The 25000-nt window shown below is 39.4% G+C and overlaps 1 protein-coding gene across 39 annotated transcripts in view; it reads right to left on the bottom strand.

The window, feature by feature from the left end:
• LOC135111973 (circumsporozoite protein-like) overlaps positions 1-25000 on the bottom strand; it is a 184500-nt gene that overhangs the window by 64924 nt on the left and 94576 nt on the right. For 21 of the 39 annotated variants that reach the window (XM_064025677.1, XM_064025692.1, XM_064025667.1 and 18 more), the window contains one exon: positions 13138-13191. The exons of 4 other annotated variants lie outside the window; for them this stretch is intronic. In XM_064025677.1, the coding sequence (XP_063881747.1) occupies positions 13138-13191 (54 nt within the window). Of the gene's footprint in view, positions 1-11502; positions 11795-13137; positions 13192-25000 lie in introns of those variants that run through there. 14 more of the 39 variants (XM_064025693.1, XM_064025665.1, XM_064025661.1 and 11 more) reach the window with 3 other exon arrangements.

The raw sequence follows: 25000 nt of genomic DNA, 5'->3' as shown, positions 1-25000 counted from the left end.
GAGAGAGAGAGAGAGAGAGAGAGAGAGAGAGAGAGAGAGAGAGAGAGGAAGAGGGAGGGAGGGAGAGAGAGAGAGAGAGAGAGAGAGAGAGAGAGAGAGAGAGAGAGAGAGAGAGAGAGAGAGAGAGAGAGAGAGAGAGAGAGAGAGAGAGAGAGAGAGAGAGACAGAGAGATAAAGAGAGAAAGAGAGAGAGAGAGGGAGAGAGAGAGAGAGAGAGAGAGAGAGAGAGAGAGAGAGAGAGAGAGAGAGAGAGAGAGAGAGAGAGAGAGAGAGAGAGAGTAGTGGTATATGTAGTGCTTATCATTTGCAATACTTTAGTCTCACCAATCTCATTCTTCGGCAGAGAAAGAGAGAGAGAGAGAGAGAGAGAGAGAGAGAGAGAGAGAGAGAGAGAGAGAGAGAGAGAGAGAGAGAGAGAGAGAGAGAAAAAAAAAATAATTATTATATATAGAAATGAAAACGAAATTAAATTGGTTAACTTCCCAGCCACAACCATCGCCACCGCCACCACCACCACCACGACCACCACCACCACCAGCACGTCGCCGCCACCAGCTTGAACCGCAGTCAAAGGGAGCGCCATACATGTGTTTAATTTCTGGCAGGGTTTTTTTTTATTATTTATTTACTTATTTATTTATTTATTTATTTAGTTTTTTTTTTTTTTTGCAATCCCGTAGAAAATTTGAAACGCCGTCTTGATAAACATTTTACCTTAAATCCGCGGGTAACAGTGTTTGTTTGTTACAGATTAAAACTCATTGCCTACAGGAAATGAGGGCACCTCATTTCATCTATTTTCATTATTTCCTATAAATTTTCCTTCGGGTTTTCCTCTTCTAACCCAGTAAGGTATTTACTTTACAGATTTGTTTCCTGTACGGCTTATGACGGAGGGAGTGGAGGGTGAGGAGAGAGCCTTCTGCTTTGTTGTCCTTTTCTTCTACTATCACCTTAGTAGCCCTAGGACAGGTCATCTCGTGAGAACCGCAAGGTTTGTTGTGGCCTGTATTTCTATGTAACTTTACGTAACTCTCCCTCGCTGTACACACACACACACACACACACACACACACACACACACACACGCACACGTTAATTAAAGAAATGCTGTTGTTCTGTCATGTATTCAGTATATTTTGTTTTGTTCTCCACAGGTTATAATTAATGTGGTGCTTTTCTCGTTCCAGTTCTCTGTGACCTCTGGTATTCTTTTAACCTGTCTTTTTACTCTGACAGGCGATGCTGTTACGACGACGACGATGAGAACGAGGACGACGACGATTAGAGGCACCGCACGCACGACGGCAAAAACGACAGTGATGATTTTTCTGAAGTTAAGCACCAGTAGCAGCAGCAGCAGCAGCAGCAGCAGCAGCAGAAACAACAACAGCAGCAGCGGCAACAGCAGCAGCAGCAGCAGCAGCAGCTATAGCAGCAGCAGCAGCAGCAGCAGCAGGAGCAGTAGTAGTAGTAGTAGTAGTAGTAGTAGTAGTAGTAGTAGTAGTAGTAGTAGTAGTAGTAGTAGTAGTAACAGTAGTAGTTGCTCCTTTTGTTGTTGTTGTTGTTGTGGAAGGAAGGAAAAGCAGCAATACCAACAACAGCAGCAAGATCAGCGACGGCAACAGCAGCACCAGCAGCAGCAGCAGCAGCAGCAGCAGCAGGAGCAGCAGCATATTTAGTGTAATAATCTCCAACAGATAAAACACGTGGTGAGAAGTAACACGAGGCATCCTGGACAAACACCTGTCCACCTCGGCCCTGTAGGAGCTAAGATAGAGAAAATGCATTTATAGTTGTTCAAGTGTCCAGCTTAGGTTACAGAGGCGTAGGTTAAGTCAGCCTGGTTGCATGGTGCACACCAGGATGCATAATATTTTTCAAAGGTTACCCAGAATTGTTGGGTACATGGAAGTGTACATGACATGACCAGTGTCATGAGGAAGAAGTAAGTTGCCATATTGCTTAGTATGAAAAGATATAAATTGTGATAAAAGTATTACAAATTCATGTATTATATTGGTATATTACAGTACACTCGAACGCAACACGCGCCTCATGTGTTTGAGATGTGGCGTTTTAAGACCAGAAAAAAAAGTCAAATCTTCATGTAATTCTTTTGTAATCAGTTGTCCAAGGCTCAAGTGTACATAAATTTATTAAATTTATTTAATTTAAAAGGTGGATGGATTTAGAAAAGGTGGAAATACTGAAAAAAAATAATAACATTGAATAAATTATGAGAAAAAAAAATTACGTAGTAATAAGACAGTCTTCAGCAGGAGAAGAAAAAGAAGAAGGAATAGGAGGAATAATACAGCAACATTCTCGCATGCATTGTTGAAGTTGAAGTGTGGATGTCTGAAGCAGCAGCCTTGCCCGGCACTTTCACTTTATTTCCCCCCCACCTCTCTAAACACAGCCCATCACAGGTCGAACTTTGCCTGGCGCCAACGGAGATTTGACCAGTCGTAGTTTACATATATATGTTTCTTCCTCTGATGGCGGTGACGCTGCTGCTTCTTCCTCTGAGAGCAGTGGTGGTAGTTCTTTTTCTCTGCTTCTTTTTTTTTATTTCTTCCTCTGATGGCGGTAATGCTGGTGCTGCTGCTGCTGCTTGTTCCTCTGATGGCGTTGCTTCCTGTTCTTGTTCTAAGACAGTCAGTTTGATGGTCTGAATTGGTAGGTGGGAAAAGTAGGAGGTGCTGCACACTCACCTCCCCTGCTCCCCAGTCATAATTCAAGTCAGGTTGGTGGAAGACTGGGAAGGGTAGAGAGGTGCTGCACACTCACCTCCCCTGCTCCCCAGTCATAATTCAAGTCAGGTTGGTGGAAGACTGGGAAGGGTAGGGAGGTGCTGCACACTCACCTCCCCTGCTCTCCAGTCATAATTCAAGTCAGGTTGGTGGAAGACTGGGAAGGGTAGGGAGGTGCTGCACACTCACCTCCCATGCTCCCCAGGTTAAATTTGTAACATCTGTCAGGTTGGCTATTTTTGAAGTTGCAAGGGTCAGTCAGTGAAGCCCAGGGAAGTGCTACGCACTCACCTTGCCAAGATCAGAGGGGTGGTGGTGGTGGTGGTATATTTGGAGCTGTTAGGATGAGTCACATTGGTGGTGGAAGTCAAACTGGGAGACTGGGAAGGGTAGGGAGGTGCTGCACACTCACCTCCCATGCTCCCCACGGTCAGTCAATTTGGTGGTCTGTTGCCAGATTAGAGTAAGAGTCAGATTAGAGTAAGAGTCAGGCTGGTGGTAGGGAAGTGCTACGCACTCACCTACCCTGGACAGGGTAAGATGTAGGGATGTAGGGATCAGAGTCACAGTGTCAGAGAGTTGCTCTTAGAAGTTGCCAGGATGAGTAAGGTCAAACTGGGAGACTGGGAAGTGTAGGGAGGTGCTGCACACTCACATCACATGCTCCCCAGGGCCAGTCAGTTTGGTGATTACATATCTATAAATCAGGCAGGTTGTTTGTTTTTTTGAGCTGCCAGGGTCAGTCAGTCAGGGTCAGACAAGGGAAGTGCTACGCATTCACCTTGCCAAGATCAGAGGGGTGGTGGTGGTGGTCTGTACAGTTGGAGTTGCTCTTTGGAGTTGGTAGGATGAGTCAGATTGATGGGAGACTGGGAAGGGTAGGGAGGTGCTGCACACTCACCTCCCGTGCTTCCCAGGGTCAGTCAGTATGGTGGGTCTTTAGAGTTGCCAGGATGAGTCACGGGAAATGCTACGGACTCACCTTGCCAGGATCAGTTGCCAGGGTGGGGAGTACTGGAGTACTAGTGGTGGTCTGTACAGTTGGAGTTGCTAGAATGAGTCAGAATGGTGGTCTTTGGAGTTGTCAGGATCAGTCAGGTTGGTATTGATTTATTTTTATTATTTATTGTTGATTGCCAGACTCAGTCACTTTTATTGACGGGGGGAGTAGGGGTTTTATGGTTTTTATTTTATTTATTTTTTTGTTAATTTAATTTTATTTATTTATTTTATTTCATTTTCTATTTATTTTATTGTTTTTTTTTTCTTTATACCTATATATATTTTATTCTTTTTGGTGTGGTAGTCCGTAGACTTGGGGAGAGAAGGTAAGTGCTATGCACTCACCTTTATGTTTTTTTTTTTTTTTTTTCCTGTTAGGTGGAGAGAAGGGAAGTGCTATGCACTTACCTTTTTTTTTTCTTTTTTTTTTTTTGGTTTTATTAATTTTTGCCTGGTAGTCCGTAGACTTGCCAGGGTTAGGTAGGGGAGAGAAGGGAAGCGCTGTGCACTCACCTCCCTTGCTCTCCCGGGGGCGGTAAGGCGGTGCCTTCCTCCCCTGGGGAGGGGTAGGGATGTACTGCGCACTCACCTCCCCTCCTCCCCGTGGGCAGCTCCATCACCGTACCTGTGTGTTTGAGGCACACATGGTGATGGAGGGATGCTCTTTGAAGGTTTTTGTGAGTTCCAAGACGGGGGATCGAAACTACGCGCCTCTCACTTCCCTCACGCCAAACTCCATGTGCATCACTCTACCCACTGGGCCACGAGGGCCCTTTTTCTTTTTTTTTAAGTTGGTCTATTTCCCCATCTTCCCCATCTTTTTTGAAAAGTTGGTTTATTTCCCCATCTAATGTTCACGCCAGTATGTATTAAAGAATTATGATGTGAATTAGTTTTCATCAAGTGATTTATTTATTGTATTTTCTATGGGATATGACCGCTGGCTTCCCACACACACTGGGTTCCCAAGACTGTCACTACGCCATGAAACCCCAACGGTAAACAAGATATATTTGAACACATGATTTCCCCTCCAGTGTTCATGCAGCACCAAAAGTTCAATAAGAAAAACTGCTGCTGATTCTAAAGTGAGCGTTCATTCCCACAGTGATAATTAGATAACTGTTGACTTGTGGGAGTATGTCGTGGAGTGCAAATAGCAGTAGGTGAGATCAGAGAACTTTACAGAGGCGGGCATTCCTTGTGTCTGGAGTCGCCTCCTGGAACCCTCCCCTGTGCTGCACCACCACCACCATCACCAACAACAATAACAACAACACAACATTACACCTGTCAATCCTGCAGCACGAGAATGACTCAGCCCAGAGAACCACGGATTGCTTTATTCGTAATTCACGTCCACTCTCAACATAGACATCAATCAAATTATGTCATTGAAAAAGCTGGTGAAGCACTCACTTCTTCACACAGGCTTTACTACCTATCAGCAGGATGAAAGCATCCGACTGGGAGGAAGGGCGGCGTCGGGAGGGATTAAGGGAGAGAGGATAGGGGGACCAGCGGAGGCTGCAAGTGTGTTTATGCTTCATAGGTATAAAAAAGAATACTGTATGAAAAAGAAGAAAGACCTGTGCCCCTCCCACCCCTGCTCCCCGCGTGAGGCGATACGTAGTGAAATGGTACTGTTGTTGTTATTATTATTATTATCATTATTATTAATATTATTATTATTATTATTATTATTATTATTATTATTATTATTATTATTATTATTAATATTATTATTATTATTATTATATATTTTTATATATTATTATATATTATAATCATTATTACTATTATTATTACCATTATAATTATTATCATTACCGTCATCATCGTCACCAGCACCATCATTGTAGTGTAGCGGGTTTGTGTCCTTTTATTTCCGTGTCGTATCTTGTAAGTTGTAAGTTTTGATAGTTCAGTATTTGTAACGATGGAGACCTTGTTTTTTTTATTATTTATGCACTGCACGGTGTCATTGGCATTTACATCTATATTTTCTACTGTTTTTTTTTTTTTTTCTGTTACTTATGTACTGAATCTATTTGTTTTGCAGAAAAAAAAAGTCCAAACAGTAACAGACCAAGAGGTTCTTATAAATTTATTTGGGTGACTATTCTACTCTATTAGTGGTAGACAAAGGATAGCACAGAAGAAGGGTCCTTCCATCCCCCACCCCCTATCCCTCCAGGCAAGGCTCACCTGAGAAAGGAAATGGTACCATGTTGTATAGAAATAAAAAAACATGGAATGTGAGAGGAAACTAAGAAAGAGAGGAGGACTACTTCTACCACATACAATCTACATGCCAGCACGGACAGTACGGAGTGAACGTGTTCGTTATTCAGACATGAACAATGACAACCGGGAATTAGTGTCTACATACTTGTCAAGACAGGTTTTCAATGAGTGTACAGTACCTGAGTTAACGACGCTTGATGGAACACAATTCCACATATTTATGACACGATTGAAGTAAAATGTTTGGCTTCATTTGTTTGAAATCGCTTACCTATTATTTGCTATTGTATCTTGTAATATTAGACATGTTGAGTCTTAGGAAGAATTCGGGTCTCATATTTGTGAAACCCTTAAAAGTTTAGTAAAGCAATATCAGATCCCCTCTTAGCCTGCGTTTGCATAGGGAGAATAGATCTCGTTCTTTAAGACGTTCCTTGTAGGGTTGATTGCGAAGCTTTCAAGTAATTTTCGTTACTCTACTTCGTATTGTCTTTTTTTCTAATTTTTCAATATTCCTTCTGTAGTAGGATGACAAAAACTGTACATTGTATTCAAGATGAATACGTACAAGTGAGTTGTAGAAGGCCAGATTTTTTTTTCTTCTCAGATTTGAAGGTGAAAGATCTTCTCAATGAAAACTATTAATTTATTGGCAATTTCAATGACTTCGGTGCAGTGTTTGCTTGGTTTAAGATCTGCTGTCACTAAAACTCCCAGATCATTCTCAGGATCCAAACTATTGATGGGGGGATTACTTTTTATAATTTTCCAGCAGATTGCTATTTCCTATATTCAATACGTGGCATTTATCAAAATCAAAGTTATAAGCCACGTTTCATACCATTCAATGAGAGTGTATACATCATTTTGCAAAATTTGACGTTGGTTTGGTGTCAGTCTTGTTAGCAATTTTAGTATCTGTCAATTTTGACAGTTTACTTCTGATTCCTTCGTCTATGTCATTGATATATATTATGAAGAGGATCGGTCCTAAGATTGAACACTGAGGAACGCCACTACTTATATCAATCTAATTTGAAGAATTAGCGTTTGTGGTGACCCCCATACCACAATATATATTATAATGTCAAAAAAAAAAAAAAACGACGAAAGAAAACAAAATAAGGAAAAAGAAAGAAGTGAAGATAGAATAAGTCAGAAGAAAGAAGAAATGGAATGTTTATAGTGATTGATGTGTTGCTGATATCATGTGTGTTTTTCTCACTGAACATTAATGGCGCCGACTGAATATTTGTTGTGTTTGTGCATGTGATATTGCCTGTGTTTTCCACGATGATTGCGTTGATCAGTGAATATGTTGAAGAGATGTAAGGTAACACCTAATAACTTTGAATGATTTAAAGATGAATGCGAGTGAGAAATTTTGAGTTGTAAGTAAATAATTAGTAGTTATTAATTAAAATATGAAAATGTTTGTGAGTTTTACAGTAGCATTTATAAACCAATTCCTTGCAATATCTCAGAACACGACACGTTAATTCAGTATGTCTGTCTGCCTATCTGTATATCTCTCTGTTTGTCTGTCTATTTACCTAATGTATTTTCTACTTACTAAACTATTTATCTACCCATCTATTTATTTTTTATATCTAATTAAATACTTATTCATTTATTCATCTATCTATCAATCTATCTATCCATCCATCTGTCCATCTATATATCTATTTATCAGCTAGTCGATCTATTTAACCATTTACCCATCCAGCCATCTATCTATAACTCTACCTGTTCAACCAGATACCTATCCATTAATCAATTCGTCAGACCAACAACACATTTCTCTATCTGCGCCTGAACATACTCACCGATCCATCTCCCCGTTCACCGCCACTGTACCGAGATAATGCACCCTCAATACACTCCTATACTCAGCGGCGGCTAGGCAACGCTATTTCGACATGTTCCACTGAGCATCCTTCCAGTTCCTCCCACAGCTCCCTGCTTATAAGGGGAGACAAGGCCCTGCTAATACTACGAGACGGGAGGAGAAGGAGGAGGAAGAGGAGGGGCGTCTATTGCAAGCATTATGTCGGCAAAAGGAAGGATGGAACGTAAGGGAGAGAGGATGAAGGATGGTGGAGCGAGGCAAGAGAAGAAAGGACCTCGTGAAAATGGGAGAAGTTGAGAGTGAGGTGTGGTGGTGGTGGTGGTGGTGGTGGTGAGGGACGGGAGATTAATTAGGAATGATTAGTGGTGGCGGGGGTGAGGTATGGGACAGAATCATGGTGGAGTGAAGTGTAAGCTGTGGTGATGGTGACGGTGATGGTGATGTTGTGGTGACGAAGGTGAGCTTGTGCGTGAATGATTACTGATTAGTGATGACAGGTTAATAGAGCGTCAGTTTATATTAACAGCCACTGGACATGATACATTACGGACAGCTGGTGTGCAGTGGAGGGAGCGTGTTATTATCATAGTCTCCAGATCACTTATTAGAGTCTAGAATAGATCATAAGGATAACAATTTGGTTACAGTTTACAATACCACTTAATTTCCGCATGGTAAAGAGTGGATAGAAAAGAAAGTTAAATCAGGTTGGTTCATTTAGTTAGGAAGGTGTCTTGATACTCGTCTCTTATAGCAACTCAAGTCAAACGGAGGTGAGTAAACATATATATGATCAGTTCAGTTCATAACAAGTTTGGGAAGTTAGATAAAAATCAGGGAGATTTATGGAGTTTAACTGTGAAAGGGATCAAAGAGTGAAGAGGCCGGTCAACTTTCGCACTATTAAAGAGAAAACAAAGGCTGAAAGTAAGTGAAAAGCCTAGTTGTATCAGAGCGTGTGTTTCATGAGCAGGGCTGAACTGTAGCGTTTGGATTGCTTTGTATTCATGGTGAGGGGAATCACACCAGGGGCGGGATGTGATACGTTAATAGGAGTGTTTGTATGCATAATAAAGTGACACAATAATGGATATGGAACGTGCCACATTGATTGCTTTGCATTCATTTTAAAGGGAAATCATGCCACCAATGAAATGTAACACGTTATTTGGAATTTTTATCCATGAAAAGAACCATAGTAAGGCAGTTCAAGGAAGCACTAAGTGGTAGTCAGATGACACTTGATCATAAAAGTAAATGAATACTTAACTCAACGCACAAAAAAAAAAGTACTGAAATTTTAAAGAACACATGCTTCTCTCTGACGAACATCACTCGCAAGACCTGCATTACATTCAGTCCCGAAGAGTTCTCAAGAGTCCTTTCAGAAGAGTGAAAAAATCATCAATTCACCCTAAGGAGGAGGAACAGAAAAATTACAAACTCTACCACCACCACCACCACCACCACCTCATCCTCCTCCGCCTCCTCCTCCTCCTCCCTCCTCCTCCTCCTCCATTTTTTTTTCTTTTTGCATAGGAATAATAATAAAATCTCACTTAATTCTTTCCAATCAAAATGCAGCCAGTTTTCCCCACACTGCACGATGGTTTTCCCACACCAGCACAAGCACAAGGGCGTGTCAGTTTGGCAGAAGTCATACACTGCTCTAGCTTACTTTACTAAAGGGTACTTAATCTAAATTAATTCCAAAGCGATATGTAAAGACCTGTGGGAGTGTTTCTGTTTTGGTTATCCTATGTAATCACATGTAATCCTCATTTTCTTCGTCCGCATTCTCCTGTTATTGATCAACTTTGTGATTTTAAGTACTAGAGGTCAAAGTTGCAGGTAATAACCTGTGTATGCAGACCCTAAAGGGAAGGTACACAGACCCAGTGACCGAAGCTGTGGCCTGATTGACTGCCGCCTCCCTGGAAAGCGCAACGCAAGGATGCTGCACCACCCCTCAACAACCAAACTGTGCCTTCACCTGCACTACGCACACACAACATCACACAACTATCATGCATATACACTCTCCCTCACAAACAAAAGTAGACAGACCACAACTTTTTCCCTCACTATTCTCTCAAGTTCTATGTGGTTTTTCTATACCACGTGGTATCAGTTCCTGTATCTTGTCAGCTTCTGCTGGAGGGATTGGTGGGGAGGAACCTTCTGTACTATCCTGTATCTCCCAATAAGAGTTAATGTAGAATAATTATCCAAACAGCCTCGTCAATACCTCAAGGTTTGGTCTTCCAATGCATTCCTTTGTATTCCTTTGTAGAGAGAGAGAGAGAGAGAGAGAGAGAGAGAGAGAGAGAGAGAGAGAGAGAGAGAGAGAGAGAGAGAGAGAGAGAGAGAGAGAGAGAGAGAGAGATTCATGGCAAAAAGTAAATTCTTTCACACAAATGCACCACATTAAGCGCTTCCAGCGTAAGACTGTATAATTATCAGGCAGGAAGCGCGGCAGTAAACACGTGAAGTCTATGGAGAAGACAGGGCGTGTGTCACTTGCTGGTCTTGCCTCTAACTTTTTTTTTAATATACGTTTTCTTTTTTTTTTTTTTTCCTTGCATGGATTGACAAGGTGTAGAATAATAGTAAAAATATATAAATAATAGAAAAACTAAATTGGTGTCACTGCAGCTGATAATCCTGCTCTTTACTACTACTACTACTACTACTACTACAACTACTACTGTTATTAACATTCACCTATTACAACTTAGGAAAGCTTTTTTTTTCTCCAACCCTTTATGCTTCTTAAAAACATGGAACTGCATTTTGGAAACAAAAATTCAAATAGCCGAACACAAAAAATCAATTAGATGCAAAAGATATTGGACGGCTCAAATTGAAACACTGCAGTAAACAATGCAACACATGTTTAATTTAGAGTCAGTATAAAATGGTATTCTAACATTTGCATATAGCCACTACTTATACTCACACTCTCATATCTTCTTGGCAAATGGCAAACAGAGGAACAAAAAAATATCTTTTCAGTTGCCGCTTCCATACATACAGACAAAATAAGAGAAAAAAGAAAAAAAAGTCAACAATAAAAAATCTAAATATGTTTCTGGAAGTGCCTCAATGCTCTTAAAACAACTAGTCACAGGAAAGGGGAAAAAACAGAAACAGGCAGAGAATTCCAGAGTTTACCAATGAAGGGGATGAAAGAATGAAGATATTGCTTAACTCCTGAACTACTGAAAGGGAACGGAATAAAGGTGAAAGTCTTGTGTAGCGTCAGCCTGGGGAAGGAGAGATGCATGCTGATGGCAAATTCAGAAGAGCAGTAACCATAGAAATAACAACACAAGACAGACTTCCCCATTTTTTTCCATCTTCATATACTTGTGTGCATTTTTTGTAGCATATCAGTGTATTTGCTATGGTAAGCTCAGTAGGTATGAAATGTTCTCTAGGTTATGCATTAATTCATCCATTTATTTATTTATTTATTTTTTCACTTATTTATTATCTATTTATTTAATATTCTACTTTTCATTACCACATTTCGAATCTTTTTTTCTCTATGCATACACTAAAATAAGAAAACAAAGATTGGAATACATGTTACAATGAACATTATAGACTAAATTTACATTCTTGTTTCATATATATACCCTGGGAAGGAAGAAAAATGGGAGACAAAAACAACGCTCTGAAAAAAGGTTTAAACTAATCCTTCAATGGATAATACTACTGACACGATACCATGGAAGCACATCCTTTTTTTCCTTCATAGATTCGTGGGAAGCAGACAGGAGAAAGGCAGGCAACAGACAGGTTTCGGTTGACATGGAAAAAAAAAAGTTTAACATTGAGTTCCAAAACAGAGTGCACATGATGTAATGAAGCAGGTACGCACTTTCCTCCTGCACGTGTTGGAAGTGTTCACCGCGGCACCACCTGCCATCCTTCCCTGAAAATATCAAAACATCCACATAAGAAAGTGATGCAGCTTGACTATTCTAAAAAGTGCTGAAAATGAAGTATCATAAACAGAACCACCACAAATCCTTTACTGCATGAGTTACAACATACACATGAACAAAAAAGGAAAGAATAAATGCTAAAGAAAAACACGAAATGTCATAAATAAAACGTGTCAAATTCCTCCAAGCAAGAACACATGGATACATGAAAAACAACACTGAAAACAGAACACACTTGAAACTCTGAGAATGTTAAATATGCACACCAGCTGCAACAAAATAAAACCTAAAAAAACAACAGCAAGGATATACTTAGAAAATAATAATAAGTACCACTTCAGTCTAACCATAAAAAGTATTCAAGGCACAAAACATGAAAGTTCGTTTTGAGTATCTCCGCCAAGGTGGCCTGACTCATCTATTCTTCTTTCTTTATTGTTGCTCAGTAATACAACACATCCACCTTCCTCCGTTTGTGTTTCTGATAACAACAACAACAACAACAACAACAACAATAACAATAACAACTCTCTGACCACTCCTAGTTATATACCTGCTTTTTTGTGTGGTTACTGCGAGGACACAGGATGTTCCCTATAACCTCTTACACAACAAAACAACAACAACAACAAAGGCTCAAGAGACCACAAAGATATCGTAGTTGCTGTTGGTTCTGGATGTCACCGCTTCTTGGTAAGAATCTCAACAAAAGCCAACACCTGTGAGATCCACCCTCCTTTATGCTTGTGCTGTTAACTCGTCTGGATGAAGCAATATATTTAGTATGATACATTTCACTGGACCTGCCTCGTATAGTTGTGTCTACATATTTCAGCTCCCGCGGTCATCTGAATACAAAAGCCTCACTGCAAAGCCAAGGTAGTGTTTCGCTGGCAATTAATTTCCTATATACGCATTACCAAACGCATCCTATTTTTTTTAGTCTTGTCGCTTACCAAACCAGTGTCAGACGCTCTTTCCATAAGGTTCCGCAGGAGGCCGTCTTTCCTGCCTCGGTAAGACTCACACGATTTACTCATATTTTCCCTGAAACATAATGTAATGAAGCTCCAGATGTTAGAGAGGAGATGAGGGCACAAAAATGGGAGACAAAAAAAAGCTTTAGAAAAAGGTTTAAACTAATTCTTCAATGAATAATACTACTGACACGATACCATGGAAGCACATCCTTTGTTTCCTTCATAGATTCGTGGAAAGCAAAGAGGAGAAAGGCAGGCAACAGTGACAGGTTTCAGTTGACATGGAAAAAAAAAAATTAACAGCGAGTTCCAAAACAGAGTGAACATGATGTAATGAAACAGGTACTCACTTTCCTCCTGCACGTGTTGGCAGTGTTCACCGCGGCACCACCTGCCATCCTTTCCTGAAAATATCAAAACATCCACATAAAAAAGTGATGCAGCTTGACTATTCTAGAAGGAGCTAAAACTGGAGCATCATAAACAGAACCACCAGATATCCTCTACTGCATGAGTTACAACATACACATGAACAAAAAAGGAAAGAATAAATATAAAAAAAAAAAAAAAAAAAACGAAGACATAAATAAAACGTGTCAAATTCCTCCAAGCAGGAACACATGGATATATGAAAAACAACACTGAAAACAGAACACACTTGAAACGCTGAGAATGTTAAATATGCACAACAGCTGCAACAAAATAAAACGAACAAGCACAATTACATATATAACAAGATCAAATAAGAAAATATAATAACAATAAGTGAAAAGCTTCCCAACATTCAGCGGTACAAACCTAAAAACAACAGCAAGGATATACTTAGAAAATATTAAGTACCACTTCAGTCTAGCCATAAAAAGTATTCACGGCACAAAACATGAAAGTCCCTTTTGAGTATCTCCGCCAAGGTGGCCTGACTCATCTATTCTTCTTTCTTTATTGTTGCTCAGTAATACAACACATCCACCTTCCTCCGTTTGTGGTTCTGATAACAACAACAACAACAACAAGAACTCTCTGATTACTCCTAATTAGATACCTGCCTTTTCGTGTGGTTACTACGAGGACACAGGATGTTCCCTATAACGTCGTCTTACACAACAAAACAACAACAACAACAAGGGGTCCACAGACTACACAGATATCGTAGTTGCTGTTGGTTCTGGATGTCACCGCTTCTTGGTAAGGATCTCAACAAAAGCAAACACCTGTGAGATCCACCCTACTTCTCGCTTGTGCTGCTAACTCGTCTGGATGAAGCAATATATTTAGTGTGATACCTTTCACTGGACCTGCCTAGTATAGTTGTGTCTACATATTTCAGCTCCCGCGGTCATCTGAATACAAAAGCCTCACTGCAAAGCCAAGGTAGTGTTTGGCAGGCAATAATATTCCTATATACTCATTACCAAAGGCATCCTATTTTATTAGTCCCGCTGCTTGCCAAACCAGTGCCAGACGCTCTTTTGATAAGGTCCCGCAGGAAATAGTCATTCCTACCACGGCAAGACTCACACGATTTACTTATATTTTCCCTGAAACACAGTCATGAAGCTCCAGATGTTAGTGTTTTCTACGATGCCTTTGCTATTTCGACACTATACATACATATAGAAAAAAATCAAACTGAGTGCTGGCTCCCGTGGCCCACAAACCTACGGGGGTATTGTTTCCCTATGCGCTCATAGCAGAACAACCCAACAAGGCAAGTCTTACACCCGAAAGTCTCCCACCCATAAAGCTTCCCATCAGCCCCCCACTGCTCCTAAACCACGAGGTCCTTCTCATCTCACACCTGCCAGGGCAATGACAAGAAAACATGAGGCAGGCTGGAACAAAGAGGAGGATGCATTCAGCCCCTGGTCTGCACGATACAACCCTGAGGAGAACGCTGGATGGCAGACACTATACAGCTTATAATCAAGCCCACGCCTACACCTCAGGAGTGGGCAGATGGAACAGAAGCCACCTAGTGCAGAAACACCGGTGTTTGAAACGCAGGAAACGTACATTGATCACTCGCATGGTTACAGAAGGGAAAAAAATAAATATGCTAGTGAGAGAAAAAAAAGAAAAAAAAAAAAAACAGGGTGTTACAATTGCGGCGAATTCAATCATGTTCAAAGAAATTGTAGATTTGACCACAAACTCTTATGTGGCAGCTGTCAACGTTTAGGTCATAAGAGCCGCTTACGTCAACAGTATAGGACATAGGATGATGGCGAGGAAACATCTGCCGTTGTTGAAATAAAGGAGTTAAAAAAGGATTCGCTAACTGTTAAACACATTAATGCACCATCACTGTTATCGAGTTTGGAAGAGGTAAAGTTATTGATAATAGATAGAAATATCGATGTTTTATGTATGAGTGAAATATGACTTCAAGCAAACACCCCAGATGGTTACGTAGAAATTCCTAATTGTATGATTTTTAGATGTAACAATGATCGAGGAGCCGGGATATGCATATATGTCCATAGTACCCTCAATCCCTTTGTCATTAACCTAGATGTGCCAAGACCGACAGGCGCGGAGGATGTATAAGTAAAGATACAGTGCAGGAAGTTGCCGGCTATCATCATTGGTTGTGTATTTCGACACCCTAAGGCTTTAGCCACATCATTTGACTACATTCAAGATGTTTTTAGGATGTTATGTCTGCGTGATAAAAGGATCTTTATCCTAGGTGATTTTAATGATGATATGATGACAACGGGTAATAAAATCAGTAAGATAATAAAAAACAAGTTGACACAAATAACAGATAGACCCACAAGAACAACCTCAACATCAGCTACTTTACTAGATCTCATAATAACTAATAAACCTGATGTCATTCTACCACAAGACGTTGTTCCTCAGGTCACTGTTGATCATGGCCTAGTGTCTGTTGTTTTAATGATTAGCAGACCTAAAAAACTGCCCATGGTAAAAAAGTTTTCGTAATTTGAAGAACTATGATAGACACTTTTTGTTCGCTCCTCCTTGACAATGTTCATAATATGAATAATATATTTTTAACTGACGATGTGAACAAACAAGTATGCATTTATAATGACGTTTTTATTAACCGTCTTGACATGTGTGCCCCCCTTGTAACTAGAGCAGTGAAAGGAAAACCTACACCATGAATAAATGACGATATCCGTGAGGCAATGGAGGACCGTAATAGGTTACAAAGAAAGCTTAAAATCAACACAAGTAATTCACGGTTACGGAAACGTTACAAAACAGCCAAGAAACTTGCAAAAAAAAAAAAAAATATATATAATAATAAAACTAGGGCGTATAATTACCAAGTCCATCTCAAAGGCAGTAAAGGGAACACTTCGACCACATGGAACGTCATTAATGAAATTATCCCTTGTCAGAAAAATAAGCACATTGCCTATATTTTTTTTATAATCTAAGTGATAAAGCCGAAGTGTTCAATAATTTCTTTCCTAGTGTAGGAAAATTCACTTTTAAACGCTCACAGAAGGTAAATCTGTCATCCATCTCCCTCAGTCTAATATTAATATTATCTCTGCTTTTAGGCCTGAACCCGTAGATACTAACACCGTTATATTAACAGTTAAAGATCTTAATGCAACCAGCTCTGTCGGCTCTGATGGCATAGGGTTACGGTTTCTCCGGGAAGCGTGGTGGTAGTTAAGTGAGGCTGAAGAGGAGGAGCACAAGTCATGCTGCGATTAATGGATGATGGCAATCAAGGGTCGCAAGAGAGGAGGCGGGACGCAAGGCGCCTTCAGGCCAGTCACTGCTGGCGTCCCTCGCCTCCCCTTCCTGCCTCGCTGCGAGGTGAAGGGGCCACTACCACCGCTGCCTCAACACTTACACTACCTTTGCGTCTCAACACTGAAATGCTTGAATGAATGGGAATGAACGGGAAATTAATGGTCACTTAGAATTATAACAAGTACATGTTACTGTTTTAAATCAATCTGTCTGTCTGCGTCTGTCTGTTTATCTGTCTCACATGTTCACTATAATGTTCTGTAAGAATGAGCATCCCAATCTCTGTTGCTTTGTTGCAATGCATCTGTTTGTATTAATGGTGTGTGTGTGTGTGTGTGTGTGTGTGTGTGTGTGTGTGTGTGTGTGTGTGTGTGTGTGTGTGTATGTGTGTGTGTGTGTGTGTGTGTGTGTGTGTGTGTCTGGTGTAACATTACGAGTGGAACAATATTTACAAGTATGGGTCAGTAGGTCTGTCTCCAGGTATATTTAGTAGTTTTAGGAAATCAATGACAACTACGTATTGTGCCTGAAAAATGGCATACCGTAAATACGAGGCAATTAGGGAAAAAATATAGTTAGGTCACTATGTATGCATTTTCTTCACTTACAGTAAATGTTATCACGAAAGAATATACGAGTAACGGAAGAGGCATACGTTTATATTATGCAAACATTATGCTGTATTAATATCCCACTGACTAATTCAGTTTAACTTTTGGTTAAGTAGTAGCTGCAGGGCACGGTAAACTATTTATTAAAGTGCTTTACAAAAAAAAATTGTGCAAATATATTCTTTAGAATGAAATATACCAGTTTCTGCCGCTATTTAAAACTACTTTGTCCATGTCTGTGTCTGCCTGCACAACCATCTGTCCCTCTGTCTATTTGTCTGTTTCTCTGTCTGCTTGCTTGCCTTCTATTTTTGACTGCCTGTCTGTCTGCCTGCTTCTTTGCCTGCCTATCCTCTTCAAGTTAGGCTGACTATTTCCCTGTCACCCTGTCTGTCTGCCTGCTTTCTTTATTTCTTTTTTGTATGCCCATCCACCTTTTTCCCAGCCCGTTAGTCTGTCTGCCTCCTTCCTTGCCTGCCTGCTTGCTTGTCTTCCTGCCTGTTTGTTTGACCGTCTGTCTTCCTGCCTACCTGTCCGCTCTCTCTCTCTCTCTCTCTCTCTCTCTCTCTCTGATGATTATCTAAACATGTCAAAACATTATTTAAACCACTACTACGAAATAGCAAGGTACTTAAAGGCTTGTCTGTAAGTGGTATCAGTGTGAACAGGTTACATCACGCTCCTATACGAGTACAATCATGATTTGTGCAGCACACCCTCCATAGTAGGTTGGCAGGCGCTTCCCACACGTTAAGGAGTCCTTCTTCATTTCACTCTCTAATTTAAAGTTCTTTATGGATATGAAATTAAAGTTCGGGATTTAAATTATCACTTTCTTTTTTAGTACACAAACAAAAATGTGCTGGACAAATACAACGAAAAAATCTATATAAAAAAAAAACAATAATAATATTTCAGCCAAACTCAACAGTAACGAAAGCTTTCATAAATATATGAAGATATTGCAAAGGTCGCACTGAAATATTATTTATCACCGTACAACTACAATACCTAATCCCCGGGAGCAGACTCATGCAGGATATAAAAAGATGAAAGACAAGAAAGCACAGAAGAGTCTCCTCCCCATCCACGCCCCCATCGATCCTGCAGAAGCTGGCAAGAAGAGGGAAATTTCCATAAAAAAAAAAAAAAAACGTAATTTGAGAGGAAAGTAATTAAGAGATGATTTCTACTTCTATCACATCTAGTCTACATACGGTCCTATTTTTATTATTGATATCAGATAAGACGTTTCCTCTTCCTTAAATACGACTGAGTGGGATACATGTTTACTAGGTGACTATAGGGATGGGTTAGTTGCCCAGCAAGGACTCCATTCCTTATACCATTATTGTGACGGGGTCAGCAGCAAGTCGCCGAGGAACCTAGCCATCACCAAGGTCTCTTTAATGTGATTCATTTTCTTTGTTGTGAATTAGTTGTTTTTCTTCCTCAGTCACATATACCCTCATTAGATGACAGATGTAATCGCACCGAAAGATTAAATATCCGCGGTAAGATTTTTATAAGGAGGTGAAGAGTGACAACCGAGGACTTGACATTAAATGTTTATCAAGGCGATTTTTAAATCTTTCTATTGTATTAGACCTGACTACGTTGGAGGGCAATTCTTTCCAAATATTTACTCACCATATATATATATATATATATATATATATATATATATATATATATATATATATATATATATATATATATATATATATATATATATATATATATATATATATATATATATATATATATATATATATATATATATATATATATATATATTAACGAATCATTAGCAACAATGGTTATCTTGGTCTATAAATTGGTATGTTCAACTTCAATAGCTACAGCAAAAGCAGCAGCACCAGTAGTAGTAGTAGTAGTAGTAGTAGTAGTAGTAGTAGTAGTAGTAGTAGTAAAAAAGAACAAGAACAAGATCATAAGAACAAATACTACTGATAGTTCACCTAATACTATTACTACTACTACTACTACTACTAGTACTACAACTACTACTAGTACTACTAATACTACTACTAGTACTATTACTACTGCTACTACTACTACTACTACTACTACTACTACTACCTATTTTTTTTTTTTTTTTGTGTAGCAAAGTATAATAGTAATGAAAACAACAGCGTCACCAACAACCACAACGATAACAAAGGCATCAGCCGAGGGAATGAGCGGAACGATAAGACTAAAATGAAACTTAACAGTACAAACACCACCACCACCACGTTCATCACCGCTGCGTCAAAATCCACACCAGGCCCTAATTTCATGGTACTTGTAGGTAGTGGAGTGTTTACATTAATTACTATCAAAAGTGCTGGTAACGAAACAGAAAATGTTGTCCTCTTTGGAAGAAGACGTGGAGTCAGTGTAAAAAAAAAAAAAAAGTGAATGGGAAGAATCGATTAAAAAAGATGAGTAATGAAAAGTAAATGATAAAGAAAAGGTAATTTCAATATGCAAGCCAACAGAAATATGTAATAACATAGTGAATTGTGGAAACGGAAGAAGGGAAATTCATAAATGTGGAATATAATTAAGGAAAAACAATGAAAAGGGAAACGGGAAATTAAAGAGAAAATAAAAGATCAACAAGAGTAATGACAAATAATTAATATAAGTAAGGCAAGGAAAAGTAGTATGAAAAAATAAACAAACAGGAAGCTACACTACACGAGAATATAAAGACAACAAAACAGAAAGTAAAACAAAAAGTAATCGTAGAAAAAAAAATATCAAGGCGAGTTTTAAACGTTTCTATTGTATTCGAGCTGACTACGTTCCAGGACAATTCAATCCAAATATTTACTCATCATATATATATATATATATATATATATATATATATATATATATATATATATATATATATATATATATATATATATACACACACACACACACACACACACACACACACACACACACACACACATATATATATATATATATATATATATATATATATATATATATATATATATATATATATATATGTTTTTTTCACATAAGAACCTAACGTAAGAAATAAGGGAAGCTGCAAGAAGCAACCAGGCTTACACGTGGCAGTCCCTGTATGAAATATACCTACCTATTTCCATCTATTATCGCCATCCATAAAACTGTCTAATCTTCTCTTGAGGCTCTCTAGTGTCCTAGCACTAACAACATGACTACTGAGTCCGTTCCACTCATCTACCACTTTATTTGAGAACCAATTTTTTCTTATCTCCTTCCTAAACCTAAATTTTTCAAGCTTGAACCCGTTATTTCTTGTTCTACCCAGGTTGCTGATCCTAAGAACTTTGCCTACATCCCCCTTGTTATAACCTTTATGCCACTTAAAGACTTCTATCAGGTCCCCTCTTAACCTATGTCTTTCTAAAGAATGTAAATTTAACAACTTCAATCTCGCCTCATAAGGAATACTCCTCATCCCATGTATCCTTTTAGTCGTTCTCCTCTGTACTGATTCTAATAGACATATATCTTTCCTGTAATGTGGGGACCAGAACTGCAAAACGTAGTCTAGATGAGGTCTGACCAGCGCCTAGTATAACTTTAATATTACTTCCGGACTTCTGCTTTTAACACTCCTAAAAAATTAATCCTAATACCCTATTTACCCTGTTTCTGGCTTCTATGCATTGTTTCCCTAGACGGAGTTCAGATCTAACTATAACTCCTAAATCTTTCTCGTACCCTGTACCTACCAGAGTTTGGTTGTTTAATGGGTACCTACTGTGTGGGTTTCCTCTACCTACGCTAATTACTTTGCATTTATTGATATTAAATTGCAATTGCCATCCGTCCGTCCATTCATTCATTCTATCTAAATCTGCCTGCAAGGAGATGGCATCCGATTTTGACCTATTTAATCTACCTATCTTTGTGTCATCCGCAAATTTACTAACATGACTACTAATTCCACTATCCAAGTCATTGATATATATTAGAAATAACAATGTCCCTAATACTGATACCTGGGGCACCCCACTAATTACATGACTCCACTCAGATTTCGAGCCGTTTATTACAACTCTCTGTCGCCTGTCACTAAGCCATGACCCTATCCAGCCCAACACCTTCCCATCTATCCCGTGTGCCCTAACCTTTAGTAAAGTCCGGATATAAGATGTCATAGCTATCACCATTATCTATGGTGATAGTTATTCACGCGAATCATTAGCACAACTGGTTATCTTGGTGTATAAATTAGTATGTTGAACAGTAGCTACACCAGAAGCAGCAGAATTAGTAGTAATAGTAGTAGTAGTAGTAGTACTAGTAGTAGTAGTAGTAGTAGTAACAGTAGTAGTAGTAGTAGTAGTAGTAGTAGTAGTAGTAGTAGTAGTATTAGTAGTAGTAGTAGTAGCATTAGTAGTAGAAGTAGTAGTAGCAGTAGTAGTAGTAGTAGTAGTAGTAGTAGTAGTAGTAGTAGTAGTAGTAGTAGTAGTAGTAGTAGTAGTAGTACTAGTAGTAGTAGTAGTAGTAAAATAGCAGTAGTAGTAATAGGAGTAGTAGCAGTAGTAGTAGTAGTAGTAGTAGTAGTAGTAGAGAGAGAGAGAGAGAGAGAGAGAGAGAGAGAGAGAGAGAGAGAGAGAGAGAGAGAGAGAGAGAGAGAGAGAGAGAGAGAGAGAGAGAGAGAGAGAGAGAGAGAGAGAGACCGTCAAGATAATGATGAGGATGATGTCAAGAAACGGAGGGAATGAGTGGAAAGATAAGACTCTGGACGAACTTAACACTACTACCACCACCACCACCATCACTACCACCACCATCACCACCGCTGCCTCAGAATCCACACCAGGCCCTGATTTCCTGGTACTTGTACGTAGTGGAGTGTTTACATTAATTACCTTCAAAGTGCTGGTAACGAAACAGAAAATGTTGTCCTCTTTGGAAGAAGACGTGGAGACAGTTGAAAAAAAAAAAGTTGAAAAAAAGGTGAATGAGAAGAATCGATTAAAAAAGATGAGCAATGAAAAGAAAATGATGAGGAAAAAGGTAATTTCAATATGCAAGCCAATAGAAATAAGTAATAATATAGTGAATAATGGAAACGGAAGAAGGGAAATTCATAAATGTGAAATATAATTTAAAAAAAACAGTAAAAACGGAAACGAGAGATTAAAAAGAGAAAATAAAAGATCAACAAGAGTAATGACAAATAATAAATATAAGGCGAGGAAAAGTCGCATGAAAAAAAAAATAAATAAATAGGAAGCAACACTACACGTGAATATAAAATGACAGCAAAACAGAAAGCAAAAGAAAACACAATCGTAGAAAAGCAAAGAAAAAGAGGCTTAAGCGAAACTCAGAAGGAAGACACAAGTAATTTCAAGAAATAAAAACGTAAAAAAATAGGAAAGAAGGAAGAGACCAATTTATTTTACATTTGTGGAGTTCGTGTGATTGGTGTGTGTGTGTGTGTGTGTGTGTGTGTGTGTGTGTGTGTGTGTGTGTGTGTGTATGTTTATATGTGTGTGTGTGTGTGTGTGTGTGTGTGTGTGTGTGTGTGTGTGTGTGTGTGTGTGTGTGTGTGTGTGTGTGTGTGTGTGTGTGTGTGTGTGTGTGTGTGTGTGTGTGTGTGTGTGTGTGTGTGTGTGTGTGTGTGTTTATATGTGTGTGTGTGTGTGTGTGTGTGTGTGTGTGTGTGTGTGTGTGTGTGTGTGTGTGTGTGTGTGTGTGTGTGTGTGTGTGTGTGTGTGTGTGTGTGTGTGTGTGTGTGTGTGTGTGTGTGTGTGTGTGTGTGTGTGTGTGTGTGTGTCTGTATAATTTTTCTACTTCTTTGTTGTTTTAAGACAGTACGATCCCTTGCCAATCTTCAACACGTAAAAGAAAAGAAAAAAAAACACTAAGGATGTTACAGTAAGGTAAAATTCCCTCACGAATCCCTTTACTAACACAGTAATATTACAGGAAATGCATCATACACATCCTTTTGACAACAATACATGCTGCTCCCAACCAGTGCACAATATTTCTCCATCATTGTTTACTCTTTTATTCAATCTCCCTGATATAAATAAATCTTTCTTGGCATCAGGTCAGGCCAGGTCAGCAAGTCACCCTGACCGCCTTAGCTGTTTCACTGAACCCCCGGAGAGAAAACAAGACGGCGCGAGCATCGGAATGAACACTTGCTGAGCCTCACAGTACATGCACACACAGCACAGAAGAGTACGGTGGCACAGGCAACACCGTCTTAGCCTCCTTGTTTACACGGGACTCAGCACAGACCTCCACTCACTAAGTCTGAGGGTCAAGGAAGGCAGGTCATGCTCTTCGTGCAAACATAAAGATAACATAGACATCTAGGGCGAGATACTACGTGAGGGGCGCCCCGCCAGCGTCTCCGCGGAGAGAAGCTGCGAATATTACTTTCCATGCATTCTTTAATTAATACTTTTAATTACATACTGCATATCAAAACAGTACACAGTATTTAAGTCAGACACTGAGTCAAACGACTGACTTGGAGAGAGAGAGAGAGAGAGAGAGAGAGAGAGAGAGAGAGAGAGAGAGAGAGAGAGAGAGAGAGAGAGAGAGAGAGAGAGAGAGAGAGAAATGCACATACTCATAAATAGAGACAAAGAAGGCAAGACAGACACATACACAGAAAGAAAGGCAACCAGATACAAAAACGGTTCTTTCAGACAATGCAGGTCTTCGCGATTCTCTGTTCCTTCCAGTACAGTGTCACTATTAAGAACATCTCTCTCTAAGTACGCATCACCCGTTTTTAGCACTTAATTTCCTGTTTTTTTCCTTTCAATCTGTTACATATTTTCCCACTTAAGTGCTTTATTTTTTCGTATTTTTCTTGTTCATTACCGCAGTTTTTTTTTCCAAGTTAAACCCTGCTATTTTCTTTCCTCACTCGCCTTTAAGTATGATGTCATTCTCCGAGTAACTTCAGGTACCAACTAATATTAGATTACATTCTCTTCCTGATTTCACTTGTTCACTCCGGCTTGTGTCTTTCAATGTTTCTTTTTTTTCACTTCTTTCTGTTATTCTCTGTTTTTTTTTGTGTGTGTGGTGCTATGACTGTCAATGTGTGTGTGTGTGTGTGTGTGTGTGTGTGTGTGTGTGTGTGTGAGCATGTATATACATTTAGTTGTCTATACCTTTGAAGCTTTTTTTTATTTTTATTTTTTTTTACTTCAACCTTTCTTTTTCAGTCTCTCCGATTTTATGTTTGTTCTCTCTCTCTCTCTCTCTCTCTCTCTCTCTCTCTCTCTCTCTCTCTCTCTCTCTCTCTCTCTCTCTCTCTCTCTCTCTCTCTCTCTCTCTCTCTCCAATACATTCATACTTTTAAAACTCTTCGTCAGCCTTCGTGAATCCTAAAATTCCAACAAACAGCCAGCAACACACTCAGTTCCTGTGCTTCCCTGAGCAGTAAAGGGCGGACGTTGTCATCTCCCGGCGTTACTCCTTCGAGACGCACAGTAAAATATGTAAGTTCGTGTAGCGTCAGCAAATAGACCGAAAAGTTGAAGAATGTATGTCAGTACGTATATCAATATATCTTTGACCTTCTGTCTGTCTTGTGTGGGTGGGTGCGTGGTTGCTTGGGAGTCTCTGTGCAATTTTGTGTATTTTAATGTATGTCTGTCTGTCTGTTTGTCTATTATCACACACACACACACACACACACACACACACACACACACACAATATCTCAACATTTGCTTTTTCCAAATGTCGCACGAAAGAAAGAAGAAACAGGCAGAAACGTGTGCACGATAAATATGCATGTGTATTGTGTTGCAAGACATCCTCTCTCTCTCTCTCTCTCTCTCTCTCTCTCTCTCTCTCT

The sequence above is a fragment of the Scylla paramamosain genome, chromosome 23 (genome assembly GCF_035594125.1).
Source record: "Scylla paramamosain isolate STU-SP2022 chromosome 23, ASM3559412v1, whole genome shotgun sequence".
NCBI lineage: Eukaryota > Metazoa > Arthropoda > Malacostraca > Decapoda > Portunidae > Scylla > Scylla paramamosain.
This window is presented reverse-complemented; position numbering and strand designations above follow the sequence as displayed.